Here is a 20433-nt window from a genome sequence, read left to right on the forward strand (position 1 = left end):
GTCTGTGTCTGTGTCTGTGTCTGTGTGTCTGTGTCTGTCTGGTTGCTATGTGTGATCCACATGCATGTAAAACCTACAAGACACATTTCCCATTCCACAAGAATGGAACAATAAAGTTTTGAATCTGAATCTAAATCTGGCACCCTATTCTGTACATAGTGCGCTATATAGGGAATAGGGTGCCATTTTGGACGCAGGAACAGGTGTCTCTCACTCTGACCTCTATGACCAGCGGCTCGGTGGTGGGTCCGCGGCCGATGATGGTCTCAGGAGTCATCTCTCCCTCAGCCCCTCTCTGGTAGTACAGCATGGTGCCAGCTACTGGAGTGGCCCTGGAGAACTCAATCACCCAGTGGCCGTTCAGGTAATACTCACCACGCAGGTTCTTAACGGCTGATGGTAGACACAGTAGCCTTGGTTACAGTCACAGTCAGGCTCTTAACGGCTGATGGTAGACACAGTAGCCTTGGTTACAGTCACAGTCAGGTTCTTAACGGCTGATGGTAGAAACAGTAGCCTTGGTTACAGTCACAGTCAGGTTCTTAACGGCTGATGGTAGACACAGTAGCCTTGGTTACAGTCACAGTCAGGCTCTTAACGGCTGATGGTAGACACAGTAGCCTTGGTTACAGTCACAGTCAGGTTCTTAACGGCTGATGGTAGACACAGTAGCCTTGGTTACAGTCACAGTCAGGTTCTTAACGGCTGATGGTAGACACAGTAGCCTTGGTTACAGTCACAGTCAGGTTCTTAACGGCTGATGGTAGACACAGTAGCCTTGGTTACAGTCACAGTCAGGCTCTTAATGGCTGATAGTAGACACAGTAGCCTTGGTTACAGTCGCAGTCAGGTTCTTAATGGCTGATGGTAGAAACAGTAGCCTTGGTTACAGTCACAGGCAGGTTCTTAACGGCTGATGGTAGACACAGTAGCCTTGGTTACAGTCACAGTCAGGTTCTTAACGGCTGATGGTAGACACAGTAGCCTTGGTTACAGTCACAGGCAGGTTCTTAACGGCTGATGGTAGACACAGTAGCCTTGGTTACAGTCGCAGTCAGGTTCTTAATGGCTGATGGTAGACACAGTAGCCTTGGTTACAGTCACAGGCAGGTTCTTAACGGCTGATGGTAGACACAGTAGCCTTGGTTACAGTCACAGTCAGGTTCTTAACGGCTGATGGTAGACACAGTAGCCTTGGTTACAGTCACAGTCAGGTTCTTAATGGCTGATGGTAGAAACAGTAGCCTTGGTTACAGTCACAGGCAGGTTCTTAACGGCTGATGGTAGACACAGTAGCCTTGGTTACAGTCACAGTCAGGTTCTTAACGGCTGATGGTAGAAACAGTAGCCTTGGTTACAGTCACAGTCAGGTTCTTAACGGCTGATGGTAGAAACAGTAGCCTTGGTTACAGTCACAGTCAAGCTCTTAAAGGCTGATGGTAGACACAGTAGCCTTGGTTACAGTCACAGTCAGGCTCTTAATGGCTGATGGTAGAAACAGTAGCCTTGGTTACAGTCGCAGTCAGGTTCTTAACGGCTGATGGTAGACACAGTAGCCTTGGTTACAGTCACAGTCAGGTTCTTAACGGCTGATGGTAGAAACAGTAGCCTTGGTTACAGTCACAGTCAGGCTCTTAACGGCTGATGGTTGACGCAGTAGCCTTGGTTACAGTCACAGTCAGGTTCTTAACGGCTGATGGTAGACACAGTAGCCTTGGTTACAGTCACAGTCAGGCTCTTAACGGCTGATGGTAGACACAGTATCCTTGGTTACAGTCACAGTCAGGCTCTTAATGGCTGATGGTAGACACAGTACCCTTGGTTACAGTCGCAGTCAGGTTCTTAATGGCTGATGGTAGAAACAGTAGCCTTGTTTACAGTCACAGGCAGGTTCTTAATGGCTGATGGTAGAAACAGTATCCTTGGTTACAGTCACAGTCAGGCTCTTAATGGCTGATGGTAGACACAGTAGCCTTGGTTACAGTCACAGTCAGGCTCTTAATGGCTGATGGTAGACACAGTAGCCTTGGTTACAGTCGCAGTCAGGTTCTTAACGGCTGATGGTAGACACAGTAGCCTTGGTTACAGTCACAGTCAGGTTCTTAACGGCTGATGGTAGACACAGTAGCCTTGATTACAGTCACAGTCAGGTTCTTAATGGCTGATGGTAGACACAGTAGCCTTGGTTACAGTCACAGGCAGGTTCTTAATGGCTGATGGTAGACACAGTAGCCTTGGTTACAGTCACAGTCAGGTTCTTAACGGCTGATGGTAGACACAGTAGCCTTGGTTACAGTCACAGTCAGGTTCTTAATGGCTGATGTTAGAAACAGTAGCCTTGGTTACAGTCACAGGCAGGTTCTTAACGGCTGATGGTAGACACAGTAGCCTTGGTTACAGTCACAGTCAGGTTCTTAACGGCTGATGGTAGAAACAGTAGCCTTGGTTACAGTCACAGTCAGGTTCTTAACGGCTGATGGTAGAAACAGTAGCCTTGGTTACAGTCACAGTCAAGCTCTTAATGGCTGATGGTAGACACAGTAGCCTTGGTTACAGTCGCAGTCAGGTTCTTAACGGCTGATGGTAGACACAGTAGCCTTGGTTACAGTCACAGTCAGGTTCTTAACGGCTGATGGTAGAAACAGTAGCCTTGGTTACAGTCACAGTCAGGCTCTTAACGGCTGATGGTTGACGCAGTAGCCTTGGTTACAGTCACAGTCAGGTTCTTAACGGCTGATGGTAGACACAGTAGCCTTGGTTACAGTCACAGTCAGGCTCTTAACGGCTGATGGTAGACACAGTATCCTTGGTTACAGTCACAGTCAGGCTCTTAATGGCTGATGGTAGACACAGTAGCCTTGGTTACAGTCGCAGTCAGGTTCTTATTGGCTGATGGTAGAAACAGTAGCCTTGGTTACAGTCACAGGCAGGTTCTTAATGGCTGATGGTAGAAACAGTAGCCTTGGTTACAGTCGCAGTCAGGTTCTTAACGGCTGATGGTAGACACAGTAGCCTTGGTTACAGTCACAGTCAGGCTCTTAATGGCTGATGGTAGACACAGTAGCCTTGGTTACAGTCGCAGTCAGGTTCTTAACGGCTGATGGTAGACACAGTAGCCTTGGTTACAGTCACAGTCAGGTTCTTAACGGCTGATGGTAGACACAGTAGCCTTGGTTACAGTCACAGTCAGGTTCTTAACGGCTGATGGTAGACACAGTAGCCTTGGTTACAGTCACAGTCAGGTTCTTAATGGCTGATGGTAGAAACAGTAGCCTTGGTTACAGTCACAGGCAGGTTCTTAACGGCTGATGGTAGACACAGTAGCCTTGGTTACAGTCACAGTCAGGTTCTTAACGGCTGATGGTAGAAACAGTAGCCTTGGTTACAGTCACAGTCAGGTTCTTAACGGCTGATGGTAGAAACAGTAGCCTTGGTTACAGTCACAGTCAAGCTCTTAATGGCTGATGGTAGACACAGTAGCCTTAGTTACAGTCACAGTCATTAAATAGAGTTATCCTCGTATACAGTAGCCTTGGTCAGAGTCACAGTCATTAAATAGAGGTATCCTCATACACAGTAGCCTTGGTCAGAGTCACAGTCATTAAATAGAGTTATCCTGGTACACAGTAGCCTTGGTCAGAGTCACAGTCATTAAATAGAGTTATCCTGGTACACAGTAGCCTTGGTCAGAGTCACAGTCATTAAATAGAGGTATCCTGGTACACAGTAGCCTTGGTCAGAGTCACAGTCATTAAATAGAGGTATCCTCATACACAGTAGCCTTGGTCAGAGTCACAGTCATTAAATAGAGGTATCCTCATACACAGTAGCCTTGGTCAGAGTCACAGTCATTAAATATAGTTCTCCTCTACATACTCATGTTGTCATTATAAGATTGAACTCTTGATCTTAAATGCCACATCACTGATCTTAATGACATTTAATGTACAGGACATTTGATAGCTATATCGTCTGTCTAGCCTAACCATTAACCATTAACCATCCAGTTGTCCATGGAATGAAGTACTCACCCAGATAGTTACGAGTGGCAACAGTCTCTCCGATGCGGATGGAGGTGGCTCCCACAGGGATAATAAACATCTGGTTATATCCTGGGAGGGAGGAGAACAGGAGAGATAGAACAACTGGTTAGAGTCTGGGAGGGAGGAGAACAGGAGAGATAGAACAACTGGTTAGAGTCTGGGAGGGAGGAGAACAGGAGAGATAGAACAACTGGTTAGAGTCTGGGAGGGAGGAGAACAGGAGAGATAGGTTGGTGCCCCCCCTTGGTTTGTGCTGTGGTGGAGATCTTTGTGGGCTATACTCGGCCTTGTCTCAGGATGGTAAGTTGGTGGTTGAAGATATCCCTCTAGTGGTGTGGGGGCTGTGCTTTGGCAAAGTGGGTGGGGTTATATCCTTCCTGTTTGGCCCTGTCCGGGGGTATCATCGGATGGGGCCACAGTGTCTCCTGACCCCTCCTGTCTCAGCCTCCAGTATTTATGCTGCAGTAGTTCATGTGTCGGGGGGCTAGGGTCAGTTTGTTATATCTGGAGTACTTCTCCTGTCTTATCCGGTGTCCTGTGTGAATTTAAGTATGCTCTCTCTAATTCTCTCCTCTCTTTCTTTCTCTCTCTCGGAGGACCTGAGCCCTAGGACCATACGTCAGGACTACCGGGCATGATGACTCCTTGCTGTCCCCAGTCCACCTGGCCTTGCTGCTGTTCCAGTTTCAACTGTTCTGCCTGCGGCTATGGAACCCTGACCTGTTCACCGGACGTGCTACCTGTCCCAGACCTGCTGTTTTCAACTCTCTAGAGACCGCAGAAGCGGTAGAGATACTCTTAATGATCGGCTATGAAAAGCCAACTTACATTTACTCCTGATTATTATTTGACCATGCTGGTCATTTATGAACATTTTGAACATCTTGGCCATGTTCTGTTATAATCTCCACCCGGCACAGCCAGAAGAGGACTGGCCACCCCTCATAGCCTGGTTCCTCTCTAGGTTTCTTCCTAGGTTTTGGCCTTTCTAGGGAGTTTTTCCTAGCCGCCGTGCTTCTACACCTGCATTGCTTGCTGTTTGGGGTTTTAGGCTGGGTTTCTGTACAGCACTTCGAGATATTAGCTGATGTACGAAGGGCTATATAAAATAAACTTGATTTGATTTGATTTGAGATAGAACAGCTGGTTAGAGTCTGGGAGGGAGGAGAACAGGAGAGATAGAACAGCTGGTTATACCCTGGGAGGGAGGAGAACAGGAGAGATAGAACAGCTGGTTATAGTCTGGGAGGGAGGAGAACAGGAGAGATAGAACAGCTGGTTATACCCTGGGAGGGAGGAGAACAGGAGAGATAGAACAGCTGGTTATACCCTGGGAGGGAGGAGAACAGGAGAGATAGAACAGCTGGTTATACCCTGGGAGGGAGGAGAACAGGAGAGATAGAACAGCTGGTTATAGTCTGGGAGGGAGGAGAACAGGAGAAATAGAACAGCTGGTTATAGTCTGGGAGGGAGGAGAACAGGAGAGATAGAACAGCTGGTTATACCCTGGGAGAGAAGGGACACAAAGGGGGGGACAGAACACCTGGTTATACCCTGGGAGAGAAGGGACACAAAGGGAGGACAGAACACCTGGTTATACCCTGGGAGAGAAGGGACACAAAGGGGGGACAGAACACCTGGTTATACCCTGGGAGAGAAGGGACACAAAGGGGGGACAGAACACCTGGTTATACCCTGGGAGAGAAGGGACACAAAGGGGGGGGGACAGAACACATCAGTGGACAAACCAGAGTTACTACAGTTGTTGACACTAAAACTTTGTGACAAACTATCGCTAGAAGACGCTGGAGCCCTGTGGAGGCATTCTATTGGTCTGCCAATACCACAGCATGAACAATTTAGAGCCCACAACTGCACCATGGGGAAGCACTACCATAAATGGACATGTGAGGTGAAAAGGACAATCTGTACGAAGGTTGAAAAATACCGGTAAACATTCAAAACATTCCCAGGTTTTCCTGAAATCCTAGTAGGAGGATTCCCGAATGTGCTTCTTATTCCATTATGATTCTAGGAATCTTCTAACCGCGATTTCTAGAAAACCTAGGATTTTTTGGGAAAGTTAGCAGACTATAACCAACCCTAATCTGTACCTTACCTTTGGGCAGGTTGTTAATATCGAAGGTACTCCTGACTGGGTAGCAGGATTGTCCATTGCCGCCACACTGCAGACAGGGGTCCTCCTGCTGAGGGGATTCCAGCATGTTGTCACAGCCCAGACGCTACAGGAGGGGGAAGCGGGGCAGAGAGAAGGAGAGAGACAAGGATATGGGTTAGATGGATGAAAGGGGGAAAAAAACAAAAAAGCACACACCCTGAAAGTAGGGTGGTCAGAGAACAGAGAAACAGATCTCTTTAGTGGGACGGAGTTTTTTTTTTACAGTGCACGTCCATCTTTAGTGGGACGGAGGGGTATTACAGTGCACGTCCATCTTTAGTGGGACGGAGGGGGTTTACAGTGCACGTCCATCTTTAGTGGGACGGAGGGGTATTACAGTGCACGTCCATCTTTAGTGGGACGGAGGGGGTTTTACAGTGCACGTCCATCTTTAGTGGGACGGAGGGGGTTTACAGTGCACGTCCATCTTTAGTGGGACGGAGGGGGTTTACAGTGCACGTCCATCTTTAGTGGGACGGAGGGGTATTACAGTGCACGTCCATCTTTAGTGGGACTGAGGGGGTTTACAGTGCACGTCCATCTTTAGTGGGACGGAGGGGGTTTTACAGTGCACGTCCATCTTTAGTGGGACGGAGGGGGTTTACAGTGCACGTCCATCTTTAGTGGGACGGAGGGGGTTTACAGTGCACGTCCATCTTTAGTGGGACGGAGGGGGTTTACAGTGCACGTCCATCTTTAGTGGGACGGAGGGGGTTTACAGTGCACGTCCATCTTTAGTGGGACGGAGGGGGTTTACAGTGCACGTCCATCTTTAGTGGGACGGAGGGGGTTTACAGTGCACGTCCATCTTTAGTGGGACGGAGGGGGTTTACAGTGCACGTCCATCTTTAGTGGGACGGAGGGGAGCAGGGTTCCCTATCTGGCAGCCCACCTGCTCTTATTACAGCAGGGATCCCTATCTGGCAGCCCACCTGCTCGTATTACAGCAGGGTTCCCTATCTGGCAGCCCACCTGCTCTTATTACAGCAGGGTTCCCTATCTGGCAGCCCACCTGCTCTTATTACAGCAGGGTTCCCTATCTGGCAGCCCACCTGCTCTTATTACAGCAGGGTTCCCTATCTGGCAGCCCACCTGCTCTTATTACAGCAGGGTTCCCTATCTGGCAGCCCACCTGCTCTTATTACAGCAGGGTTCCCTATCTGGCAGCCCACCTGCTCTTATTAAAGCAGGGTTCCCTATCTGGCAGCCCACCTGCTCTTATTACAGCAGGGTTCCCTATCTGGCAGCCCACCTGCTCTTATTACAGCAGGGTTCACTATCTGGCAGCCCACCTGCTCTTATTACAGCAGGGTTCCCTATCTAGCAGCCCACCTGCTCTTATTACAGCAGGGTTACCTATCTGGCAGCCCACCTGCTCTTATTACAGCAGGGTTCCCTATCTGGCAGCCCACCTGCTCTTATTACAGCAGGGTTCCCTATCTGGCAGCCCACCTGCTCTTATTACACCAGGGTTCCCTATCTGGCAGCCCACCCGCTCTTATTACAGCAGGGTTCCCTATCTGGCAGCCCACCTGCTCGTATTACAGCAGGGTCCCTATCTGGCAGCCCACCTGCTCTTATTACACCAGGGTTCCCTATCTGGCAGCCCACCCGCTCTTATTACAGCAGGGTTCCCTATCTGGCAGCCCACCTGCTCTTATTACAGCAGGGTTCCCTATCTGGCAGCCCACCTGCTCTTATTACAGCAGGGTTCCCTATCTGGCAGCCCACCTGCTCTTATTTGGCCTCCCAAGTTATGTGAGCAAAATATTTTTTTTATTCTTTTTTATTTTCTTTATTGATTAAACCGAAGTAATTCTGAAACTGAAGTCATAGTGAAACAGGTTTTTTTTTAAACAATCTTTCTGTCTGTTGATCAATTCCATTCACAGTCCCTTTCAATAATCACAATGCACTTCAGTTATTAGCCTTAAGTTAAATCCTACCTTACAGCCACCGTCCACACAGACACAGAGACACACACACTAGCGCTGAGCGATTAACCAAAGCGGCGGTTATTTTAAAAAATTTTAACAACTCATTTACTGACTTTGATTCAATTATTTAAATTCCATTTCGTTTATTACTTTTTGGTGAGCTCAATGGACACTTCACACAGTTTCTCTAGAGATAAATCAGATCAAGCCTGAATTGTGCGATGAAGTAGGGAGTTGTAGTATCCAACAGGCAAATATTCTACATAGTTTAGGGCAGGAAACGTGGTAATGAACTACAATGATCATAATCCATTGCACATCTACTCGTCTGGTCTGTGTTTTTTTTTTACTCCTGCTACAGAAGAGAAGAATGTGGGATCGTAAGGTGATATAGAAAGCAGCTGTTGCTTAGCGACGTGTCGTGATCCTGAGGTGATATAGAAAGCAGCTGTTGCTTAGCGACGTGTCGTGATCCTGAGGTGATATAGAAAGCAGCTGTTGCTTAGCGACGTGTCGTGATCCTGAGGTGATATAGAAAGCAGCTGTTGCTTAGCGACGTGTCGTGATCCTGAGGTGATATAGAAAGCAGCTGTTGCTTAGCGACGTGTCGTGATCCTGAGGTGATATAGAAAGCAGCTGTTGCTTAGCAACGTGTCGTGATCCTGAGGTGATATAGAAAGCAGCTGTTGCTTAGCGACGTGTCGTGATCGTGATGTGATATAGAAAGCAGCTGTTGCTTAGCAACGTGTCGTGATCCTGAGGTGATATAGAAAGCAGCTGTTGCTTAGCAACGTGTCGTGATCCTGAGGTGATATAGAAAGCAGCTGTTGCTTAGCAACGTGTCGTGATCCTGAGGTGACATAGAAAGCAGCTGTTGCTTAGCAACGTGTCGTGATCCTGAGGTGATATAGAAAGCAGCTGTTGCTTAGCGACGTGTCGTGATCCTGAGGTGATATAGAAAGCAGCTGTTGCTTAGCAACGTGTCGTGATCCTGAGGTGATATAGAAAGCAGCTGTTGCTTAGCAACGTGTCGTGATCCTGAGGTGATATAGAAAGCAGCTGTTGCTTAGCGACGTGTCGTGATCCTGAGGTGATATAGAAAGCAGCTGTTGCTTAGCAACGTGTCGTGATCCTGAGGTGATATAGAAAGCAGCTGTTGCTTAGCAACGTGTCGTGATCCTGAGGTGATATAGAAAGCAGCTGTTGCTTAGCAACGTGTCGTGATCCTGAGGTGATATAGAAAGCAGCTGTTGCTTAGCGACGTGTCGTGATCCTGAGGTGATATAGAAAGCAGCTGTTGCTTAGCAACGTGTCGTGATCCTGAGGTGATATAGAAAGCAGCTGTTGCTTAGCGACGTGTCGTGATCCTGAGGTGATATAGAAAGCAGCTGTTGCTTAGCGACGTGTCGTGATCCTGAGGTGATATAGAAAGCAGCTGTTGCTTAGCGACGTGTCGTGATCCTGAGGTGATATAGAAAGCAGCTGTTGCTTAGCGACGTGTCGTGATCCTGAGGTGATATAGAAAGCAGCTGTTGCTTAGCGACGTGTCGTGATCGTGATGTGATATAGAAAGCAGCTGTTGCTTAGCGACGTATCGTGATCGTGAGGTGATATAGAAAGCAGCTGTTGCTTAGCAACGTGTCGTGACCGTGAGGTGATATAGAAAGCAGCTGTTGCTTAGCGACGTGTCGTGATCGTGAGGTGATATAGAAAGCAGCTGTTGCTTAGCGACGTGTCGTGATCGTGAGGTGATATAGAAAGCAGCTGTTGCTTAGCGACGTGTCGTGATCGTGAGGTGATATAGAAAGCAGCTGTTGCTTAGCGACGTGTCGTGATCGTGAGGTGATATAGAAAGCAGCTGTTGCTTAGCGACGTGTCGTGATCGTGAGGTGATATAGAAAGCAGCTGTTGCTTAGCGACGTGTCGTGATCCTGAGGTGATATAGAAAGCAGCTGTTGCTTAGCAACGTGTCGTGATCCTGAGGTGATATAGAAAGCAGCTGTTGCTTAGCGACGTGTCGTGATCCTGAGGTGATATAGAAAGCAGCTGTTGCTTAGCAACGTGTCGTGATCCTGAGGTGATATAGAAAGCAGCTGTTGCTTAGCAACGTGTCGTGATCCTGAGGTGATATAGAAAGCAGCTGTTGCTTAGCGACGTGTCGTGATCCTGAGGTGATATAGAAAGCAGCTGTTGCTTAGCAACGTGTCGTGATCCTGAGGTGATATAGAAAGCAGCTGTTGCTTAGCGACGTGTCGTGATCCTGAGGTGATATAGAAAGCAGCTGTTGCTTAGCGACGTGTCGTGATCGTGAGGTGATATAGAAAGCAGCTGTTGCTTAGCGACGTGTCGTGATCCTGAGGTGATATAGAAAGCAGCTGTTGCTTAGCGACGTGTCGTGATCCTGAGGTGATATAGAAAGCAGCTGTTGCTTAGCGACGTGTCGTGATCGTGATGTGATATAGAAAGCAGCTGTTGCTTAGCGACGTATCGTGATCGTGAGGTGATATAGAAAGCAGCTGTTGCTTAGCAACGTGTCGTGACCGTGAGGTGATATAGAAAGCAGCTGTTGCTTAGCGACGTGTCGTGATCGTGAGGTGATATAGAAAGCAGCTGTTGCTTAGCGACGTGTCGTGATCGTGAGGTGATATAGAAAGCAGCTGTTGCTTAGCGACGTGTCGTGATCGTGAGGTGATATAGAAAGCAGCTGTTGCTTAGCGACGTGTCGTGATCGTGAGGTGATATAGAAAGCAGCTGTTGCTTAGCGACGTGTCGTGATCTTGAGGTGATATAGAAAGCAGCTGTTGCTTAGCGACGTGTCGTGATCGTGAGGTGATATAGAAAGCAGCTGTTTCTTAGCGACGTGTCGTGATCGTGAGGTGATATAGAAAGCAGCTGTTGCTTAGCGACGTGTCGTGATCGTGAGGTGATATAGAAAGCAGCTGTTGCTTAGCGACGTGTCGTGATCGTGAGGTGATATAGAGAGGTATCTCTACCTGGAAATACATGATCTAAGTGATCGATAGTTGATATTCAGCAGTCATAAAAGTATACCTTATTTACTTAGAACAACTACTAAAATAGTGATTTTGTCAGACAGCGTAGGCAGCATTAATAATTGTATTTTGTGTTGGTACAGCATTCAACCCACATAGTGCATAGTTAAAAATATTATATAACTGTAATTATTTTTCAATAATCGAACCGAAACCTAACCGACCTCAAAAAGCATTAATCGCTCAGCACTAATGCACACACACACACACACACACACGCACCTACCTTACAGACGCCATCCACACACACACAGCCTACCTTACAGACGCCATCCACACACACACAGCCTACCTTACAGACGCCATTCACACACACACAGCCTACCTTACAGACGCCATTCACACACACGTCCTTCCTCCCGGGGTGGCAGGGGGTACCGTCAACCACAGCTGTCTTGTGACGGTAGAAGAAGTTCTCTCCCCTGGGCATACAGTTCAGCTCACAAGGGTTGTCAGCTGGTGGGGCGAGACACACACACACACACACACACACACACACACACATCTGTAGTCATCACAACTTCACCAGTAATATATTTAAGTGGTCAGCTGATCATTGTTGTTCAGTTCACTGTATTCCAAGTCAACACACATACAACATACTACCATTACCAAACCTTACACCCCTAATGACAGTATAGAGTCATTACCAAACCTTACACCCCTAATGACAGTATAGAGTCACTACCAAACCTTACACCCCTAATGACAGTATAGAGTCACTACCAAACCTTATACCCCTAATGACAGTATAGAGTCACTACCAAACCGTATACCCCTAATGACAGTATAGAGTCATTACCAAACCTTATACCTCTAATGACAGTATAGAGTCATTACCAAACCGTATACCTCTAATGACAGTATAGAGTCATTACCAAACCTTGTACCCCTAATGACAGTATAGAGTCATTACCAAACCTTATACCTCTAATGACAGTATAGAGTCACTACCAAACCTTACACCCCTAATGACAGTATAGAGTCATTACCAAACCTTACACCCCTAATGACAGTATAGAGTCATTACCAAACCTTATACCTCTAATGACAGTATAGAGTCACTACCAAACCTTACACCCCTAATGACAGTATAGAGTCATTACCAAACCTTATACCTCTAATGACAGTATAGAGTCACTACCAAACCTTACACCCCTAATGACAGTATAGAGTCATTACCAAACCTTACACCCCTAATGACAGTATAGAGTCATTACCAAACCTTATACCCCTAATGACAGTATAGAGTCATTACCAAACCTTACACCCCTAATGACAGTATAGAGTCACTACCAAACCTTATACCCCTAATGACAGTATAGAGTCATTACCAAACCTTACACCCCTAATGACAGTATAGAGTCATTACCAAACCTTATACCCCTAATGACAGTATAGAGTCATTACCAAACCTTACACCCCTAATGACAGTATAGAGTCACTACCAAACCTTATACCCCTAATGACAGTATAGAGTCACTACCAAACCTTACACCCCTAATGACAGTATAGAGTCATTACCAAACCTTACACCCCTAATGACAGTATAGAGTCACTACCAAACCCTGTACCCCTAATGACAGTATAGAGTCATTACCAAACCCTGTACCCCTAATGACAGTATAGAGTCATTACCAAACCTTACACCCCTAATGACAGTATAGAGTCATTACCAAACCTTACACCCCTAATGACAGTATAGAGTCATTACCAAACCTTACACCCCTAATGACAGTTTAGAGTCATTACCAAACCTTATACCCCTAATGACAGTATAGAGTCACTACCAAACCTTATACCCCTAATGACAGTATAGAGTCATTACCAAACCCTGTACCCCTAATGACAGTATAGAGTCATTACCAAACCTTACACCCCTAATGACAGTATAGAGTCATTACCAAACCTTACACCCCTAATGACAGTATAGAGTCATTACCAAACCTTACACCCCTAATGACAGTTTAGAGTCATTACCAAACCTTATACCTCTAATGACAGTATAGAGTCATTACCAAACCTTATACCTCTAATGACAGTATAGAGTCATTACCAAACCTTACACCCCTAATGACAGTTTAGAGTCATTACCAAACCTTATACCTCTAATGACAGTATAGAGTCATTACCAAACCTTATACTTCTAATTACAGTATAGAGTCATTACCAAACCTTATACCTCTAATGACAGTATAGAGTCATTACCAAACCCTGTACCCCTAATGACAGTACAGAGTCATTACCAAACCTTACACCCCTAATGACAGTATAGAGTCACTACCAAACCTTACACCCCTAATGACAGTTTAGAGTCATTACCAAACCTTACACCCCTAATGACAGTATAGAGTCACTACCAAACCTTATACCCCTAATGACAGTATAGAGTCATTACCAAACCTTATACCTCTAATGACAGTATAGAGTCATTACCAAACCTTATACCTCTAATGACAGTTTAGAGTCACTACCAAACCTTATACCTCTAATGACAGTATAGAGTCACTACCAAACCTTACACCCCTAATGACAGTATAGAGTCACTACCAAACCTTACACCCCTAATGACAGTATAGAGTCACTACCAAACCTTATACCCCTAATGACAGTATAGAGTCACTACCAAACCTTACACCCCTAATGACAGTATAGAGTCACTACCAAACCTTATACCCCTAATGACAGTATAGAGTCACTACCAAACCTTACACCCCTAATGACAGTATAGAGTCACTACCAAACCTTATACCCCTAATGACAGTATAGAGTCACTACCAAACCTTATACCCCTAATGACAGTATAGAGTCACTACCAAACCTTACACCCCTAATGACAGTATAGAGTCACTACCAAACCTTATACCCCTAATGACAGTATAGAGTCATTACCAAACCTTAAACCCCTAATGACAGTATAGAGTCACTACCAAACCTTATACCCCTAATGACAGTATAGAGTCACTACCAAACCTTATACCCCTAATGACAGTATAGAGTCACTACCAAACCTTATACCCCTAATGACTTGCCCAAATTCTCCTGTCCTGACTCACCTCTATAGTATGGGAGCCACTTGTATCGTTTTCCCTGGAAGTCAGATCCATCAAACTGAGAGCACTGTTCCTCTCTGAAGTCTCTGGATCCCCCTGGGCAGTCCTGGGTAATACACCATGAGAGGGATGGGGTTAGAGGTCAGGGGGTCAGGGCATTGGCAGAAAAGACAGTGCACTATTGTATAACACCTTTCAATGTCTTGGTATGAACTGAACAAAGAACAGACAGTATAGTTGATTCGCTTAGTAAAAACATGAGCTGGTTAGACACCCAGAGAAAAGTATTTCATGTAGAGGTGCTGACGAACAGAGAATAAACTATCAGCTTTTTTTTTTTAAGAGTCGCACACTCTATAACAACTGATCTGACAACTGTGAGAGAGTTACACCAACAGTAAGTCTATGTAATTTCAGACATGAATCAGATGTATTATATATATCAGAGAGGATGACGTACAGACAGAGAGGAACAGAGGTGACTATCTATCAGAGAGGATGACGTACAGACAGAGAGGAACATCCAGAGGTGACTATCTATCAGAGAGGATGACGTACAGACAGAGAGGATGACGTACAGACAGGAGGAACATCCAGAGGTGACTATCTATCAGAGAGGATGACGTACAGACAGAGAAGAACATCCAGAGGTGACTATCTATCAGAGAGGATGACGTAGAGACAGAGAGGAACAGAGGTGACTATCAGAGAGGATGACGTACAGACAGGAGGAACATCCAGAGGTGACTATCTATCAGAGAGGATGACGTACAGACAGAGAGGATGACGTACAGACAGAGAGGATGACGTACAGACAGAGAGGATGACGTATAGACAGAGAGGATGACGTACAGACAGAGAGGATGACGTACAGACAGAGAGGAACATCCAGAGGTGACTATCTATCAGAGAGGATGACGTAGAGACAGAGAGGATGACGTACAGACAGAGAGGAACAGAGGTGACTATCTATCAGAGAGGATGACGTACAGACAGGAGGAACATCCAGAGGTGACTATCTATCAGAGAGGATGACGTACAGACAGTGAGGAACAGAGGTGACTATCTATCAGAGAGGATGACGTACAGACAGAGAGGATGACGTACAGACAGAGAGGATGACGTACAGACAGAGAGGATGACATACAGACAGAGAGGAACATCCAGAGGTGACTATCTATCAGAGAGGATGACGTAGAGACAGAGAGGAACAGAGGTGACTATCTATCAGAGAGGATGACGTACAGACAGAGAGGATGACGTACAGACAGAGAGGATGACGTACAGACAGAGAGGATGACGTACAGACAGAGAGGATGACGTACAGACAGAGAGGATGACGTACAGACAGAGAGGAACATCCAGAGGTGACTATCTATCAGAGAGGATGACGTAGAGACAGAGAGGATGACGTACAGACAGAGAGGAACAGAGGTGACTATCTATCAGAGAGGATGACGTACAGACAGGAGGAACATCCAGAGGTGACTATCTATCAGAGAGGATGACGTACAGACAGAGAGGAACAGAGGTGACTATCTATCAGAGAGGATGACGTACAGACAGGAGGAACATCCAGAGGTGACTATCTATCAGAGAGGATGACGTACAGACAGAGAGGATGACGTACAGACAGAGAGGATGACGTACAGACAGAGAGGATGACGTACAGACAGAGAGGAACATCCAGAGGTGACTATCTATCAGAGAGGATGACGTACAGACAGAGAGGATGACGTACAGACAGAGAGGAACATCCAGAGGTGACTATCTATCAGAGAGGATGACGTACAGACAGAGAGGATGACGTACAGACAGAGAGGATGACGTACAGACAGAGAGGATGACGTACAGACAGAGAGGATGACGTACAGACAGAGAGGAGGACGTACAGACAGAGAGTAACAGAGTTGACTATCTATCAGAGAGGATGACGTACAGACAGAGAGGATGACGTACAGACAGAGAGGATGACGTACAGACAGAGAGGAGGACGTACAGACAAAGAGGATGACGTACAGACAGAGAGGAGGACGTACAGACAGAGAGGAACAGAGGTATCTATCTATCACCAATCATGGTGAGAAGAGGGTTTACTGGGTGAATCACAGGAACTTACCTGACATCAAGACCCACATAGTAAAGCAATAAGCAATAAGAAGCTGTGAATCAGATTGAATAGCACCTCTAAGGGAAGTACTTAGGCACTACACCAGGAATGGTGTTTACCTGGATGTTACATGAGTGGTAGGACTTGTCTGGCCCCACACAGTTGTTCCCTCCATCAGACCTGCCGACCACGAAACAGAGAAAATAACCACGTTATTCATTGATTAAACCAGTTCTATTCTGTCTTGCCACTACATGTTAAGCATGACAATGACCTAGGACTTGGCAAGACAGCACAAACAGGTCTGGGACCAGGCTATATTCAGTGGGCTCAGAGCTCCAAGGTGAAGATCATCCTAGGTACAGATCGGGGACTAGCCTCCTCCTCTTCCTCTTCCTCATCCTTCTCCTCCTCCTCCTTTGCATTCTCCTCCTCCTCCTCCATCTCTTCCTCCTCCTCCTAATTTGTTATATTCTCCTCCTCTTCTTCCTCCTCCTCTTCCCCTTCTTCCTTCTATTCCTCCTCCTCTTCTTCTTCCTCCTCATTTTCCCCCTCTTCCTCCTCCTCTTCTTCCTTCTATTCCTCATCCTCTTCCTCCTCCTCTTCCTCTTCCTCATCTTCCTCATCCTTAGCTTCCTCATCCTCCTCTTCCTCCTCCTCTTCTTCCTCCTCCTATTCTTCCTTCTATTCCCCTTCCTCTTCCTCCTCCTCAGCTCCTCCTCCTCCTCATCCTCCTCTTCCTCCTCCTCATCTTCCTCATCCTCCTCTTCCTCCTCCTCTTCTTCCTCCTCCTATTCTTCCTCCTCCTCCTCTTCATCCTCCTCCTCCTCTTCCTCCTCCTCATCTTCCTCTTCCTCCTCCTCCTCTTCCAGCACCCAGGCTACAGGCAGCCAACCATGAGGCAGCTAATTGTTTTGGGTCTACATCCCAAATGGCACCCTATTCCCTGTAGAGTGCACTACCCAGAGCGTTATGGGCCCTGGTCTAAGGAGGGGGCCCTGGTCTACAGTATATAGGTACAGTATATAGGTACAGTATATAGGTAATAGGATTCCTTTTGGGACAGAACCTTGGAGTTTCCTTCCGTATGTACAGGGTGAATTTGCCTGGCCTACACGCTGATCCTGGGTCAGTTTAGCCTTTTCCCCACAGGTGAGGATCGGTGCAGGGGAATCTGATCGTAGATCTGTACCTCCAGGAGGAACTTCACCCTGGAGCATGTACACGGCGGTGTTGGTAAGGGCTGGTATTTAGAGATAGGTACTGGTACTAGGAGCCAAGCTGAGGCATATTTCCCCTCCAGGCCTGGCTGTGTCATCCACCAAGCGCAGTCTGTCTTCATCATCTTATTCATTATGATGTAAAAGGCCAAACTGATCCTAAATCAGCACTCCCTACTCAGATACTTTGTAGATACAGGCACAAGTGTTTATCCCAGGACAGGCTTGTTATGTCTTAAGCTCAATTCCAGACATGTTCCACCTTTCATGAGACGATGAGTAAGAGGCTGAACCAGGAACATGTAAAGGGAGAGGAGTGTTCTTTCTCCGTGATTTAACGCCCGAAGCTACGGTGTTATTCAACTCATCCAGGTTCAGACTAGCTTCCTCCTCCTCCTCCGTTTCACACTGTTCTGTTTGAACAACATGGCAAATGTGAAGGGAATGGTTGTGTCTCTTATAGTGCCCTACTGTTGACCAGTCCTTTACAGTATAGTGCCCTACTGTTAACCAGAGTCCTTTACAGTATAGTGCCCTACTGTTAACCAGAGTCCTTTACAGTATAGTGCCCTACTGTTGACCAGAGTCCTTTACAGTATAGTGCCCTACTGTTGACCAGTCCTTTACAGTATAGTGCCCTACTGTTGACCAGAGTCCTTTACAGTATAGTGCCCTACTGTTGACCAGTCCTTTACAGTATAGTGCCCTACTGTTGACCAGAGTCCTTTACAGTATAGTGTCCTACTGTTAACCAGAGTCCTATACAGTATAGTGCCCTACTGTTGACCAGAGTCCTTTACAGTATAGTGCCCTACTGTTGACCAGAGTCCTTTACAGTATAGTACCCTACTGTTGACCAGAGTCCTATACAGTATAGTGCCCTACTGTTGACCAGAGTCCTTTACAGTATAGTACCCTACTGTTGACCAGAGTCCTTTACAGTATAGTGCCCTACTGTTGACCAGTCCTTTACAGTATAGTGCCCTACTGTTGACCAGTCCTATACAGTATAGTGCCCTACTGTTGACCAGAGTCCTTTACAGTATAGTGCCCTACTGTTGACCAGAGTCCTTTACAGATAGTGCCCTACTGTTGACCAGAGTCCTTTACAGTATAGTGCCCTACTGTTGACCAGAGTCCTTTACAGTATAGTGCCCTACTGTTGACCAGAGTCCTTTACAGTATAGTGCCCTACTGTTGACCAGAGTCCTTTACAGTATAGTGCCCTAATGTTGACCAGAGTCCTTTACAGTATAGTGCCCTAATGTTGACCAGAGTCCTTTACAGTATAGTGCCCTACTGTTGACCAGAACCCTTTACAGTATAGTGCCCTACTGTTGACCAGAGTCCTTTACAGTATAGTGCCCTACTGTTGACCAGTCCTTTACAGTATAGTACCCTACTGTTGACCAGAGTCCTTTACAGTATAGTGCCCTACTGTTAACCAGAGTCCTTTACAGTATAGTGCCCTACTGTTGACCAGTCCTTTACAGTATAGTGCCCTACTGTTGACCAGAGTCCTATACAGTATAGTACCCTACTGTTGACCAGAGTCCTTTACAGTATAGTGCCCTACTGTTGACCAGTCCTTTACAGTATAGTGCCCTACTGTTGACCAGTCCTTTACAGTATAGTACCCTACTGTTGACCAGAGTCCTTTACAGTATAGTGCCCTACTGTTGACCAGTCCTTTACAGTATAGTGCCCTACTGTTAACCAGAGTCCTTTACAGTATAGTGCCCTACTGTTAACCAGAGTCCTTTACAGTATAGTGCCCTACTGTTGACCAGAGTCCTTTACAGTATAGTGCCCTACTGTTGACCAGTCCTATACAGTATAGTGCCCTACTGTTAACCAGAGTCCTTTACAGTATAGTGCCCTACTGTTAACCAGAGTCCTTTACAGTATAGTGCCCTACTGTTGACCAGAGTCCTTTACAGTATAGTGCCCTACTGTTGACCAGTCCTTTACAGTATAGTACCCTACTGTTGACCAGAACCCTTTACAGTATAGTGCCCTACTGTTGACCAGAGTCCTTTACAGTATAGTGCCCTACTGTTGACCAGAGTCCTTTACAGTATAGTACCCTACTGTTGACCAGAGTCCTTTACAGTATAGTGCCCTACTGTTGACCAGAGTCCTTTACAGTATAGTGCCCTACTGTTGACCAGAGTCCTTTACAGTATAGTGCCCTACTGTTGACCAGTCCTTTACAGTATAGTACCCTACTGTTGACCAGAACCCTTTACAGTATAGTGCCCTACTGTTGACCAGAGTCCTTTACAGTATAGTGCCCTACTGTTGACCAGAGTCCTTTACAGTATAGTGCCCTACTGTTAACCAGAGTCCTTTACAGTATAGTGCCCTACTGTTGACCAGAGTCCTTTACAGTATAGTGCCCTACTGTTGACCAGAGTCCTTTACAGTATAGTACCCTACTGTTGACCAGAGTCCTTTACAGTATAGTGCCCTACTTTTGACCAGTCCTTTACAGTATAGTGCCCTACTGTTGACCAGAGTCCTTTACAGTATAGTGCCCTACTGTTGACCAGAGTCCTATACAGTATAGTGCCCTACTGTTGACAAGAGTCCTTTACAGTATAGTACCCTACTGTTGACCAGTCCTTTACAGTATAGTGCCCTACTGTTGACCAGAGTCCTTTACAGTATAGTACCCTACTGTTGACCAGTCCTTTACAGTATAGTACCCTACTGTTGACCAGTCCTTTACAGTATAGTGCCCTACTGTTGACCAGTCCTTTACATTATAGTACCCTACTGTTGACCAGAGTCCTTTACAGTATAGTGCCCTACTGTTGACCAGAGTCCTTTACAGTA

General features: G+C 46.4%; 1 protein-coding gene across 1 annotated transcript in view; it reads right to left on the bottom strand.

Moving 5' to 3' along the window:
• The window catches only part of paplna (papilin a, proteoglycan-like sulfated glycoprotein), a 95912-nt gene that overhangs the window by 45375 nt on the left and 30104 nt on the right, over window positions 1–20433 (bottom strand). The window contains exons 4-9 of the mRNA XM_071366904.1: window positions 16495–16555; window positions 14269–14371; window positions 11538–11668; window positions 6163–6286; window positions 4032–4112; window positions 221–393 (exon numbers count right to left, since the gene is read on the bottom strand). Coding sequence (XP_071223005.1) covers window positions 221–393; window positions 4032–4112; window positions 6163–6286; window positions 11538–11668; window positions 14269–14371; window positions 16495–16555 — 673 coding nt within the window. The remainder of the gene's footprint in view (window positions 1–220; window positions 394–4031; window positions 4113–6162; window positions 6287–11537; window positions 11669–14268; window positions 14372–16494; window positions 16556–20433) is intronic.

This window comes from Salvelinus alpinus, chromosome 25 (assembly GCF_045679555.1).
Source record: "Salvelinus alpinus chromosome 25, SLU_Salpinus.1, whole genome shotgun sequence".
NCBI lineage: Eukaryota > Metazoa > Chordata > Actinopteri > Salmoniformes > Salmonidae > Salvelinus > Salvelinus alpinus.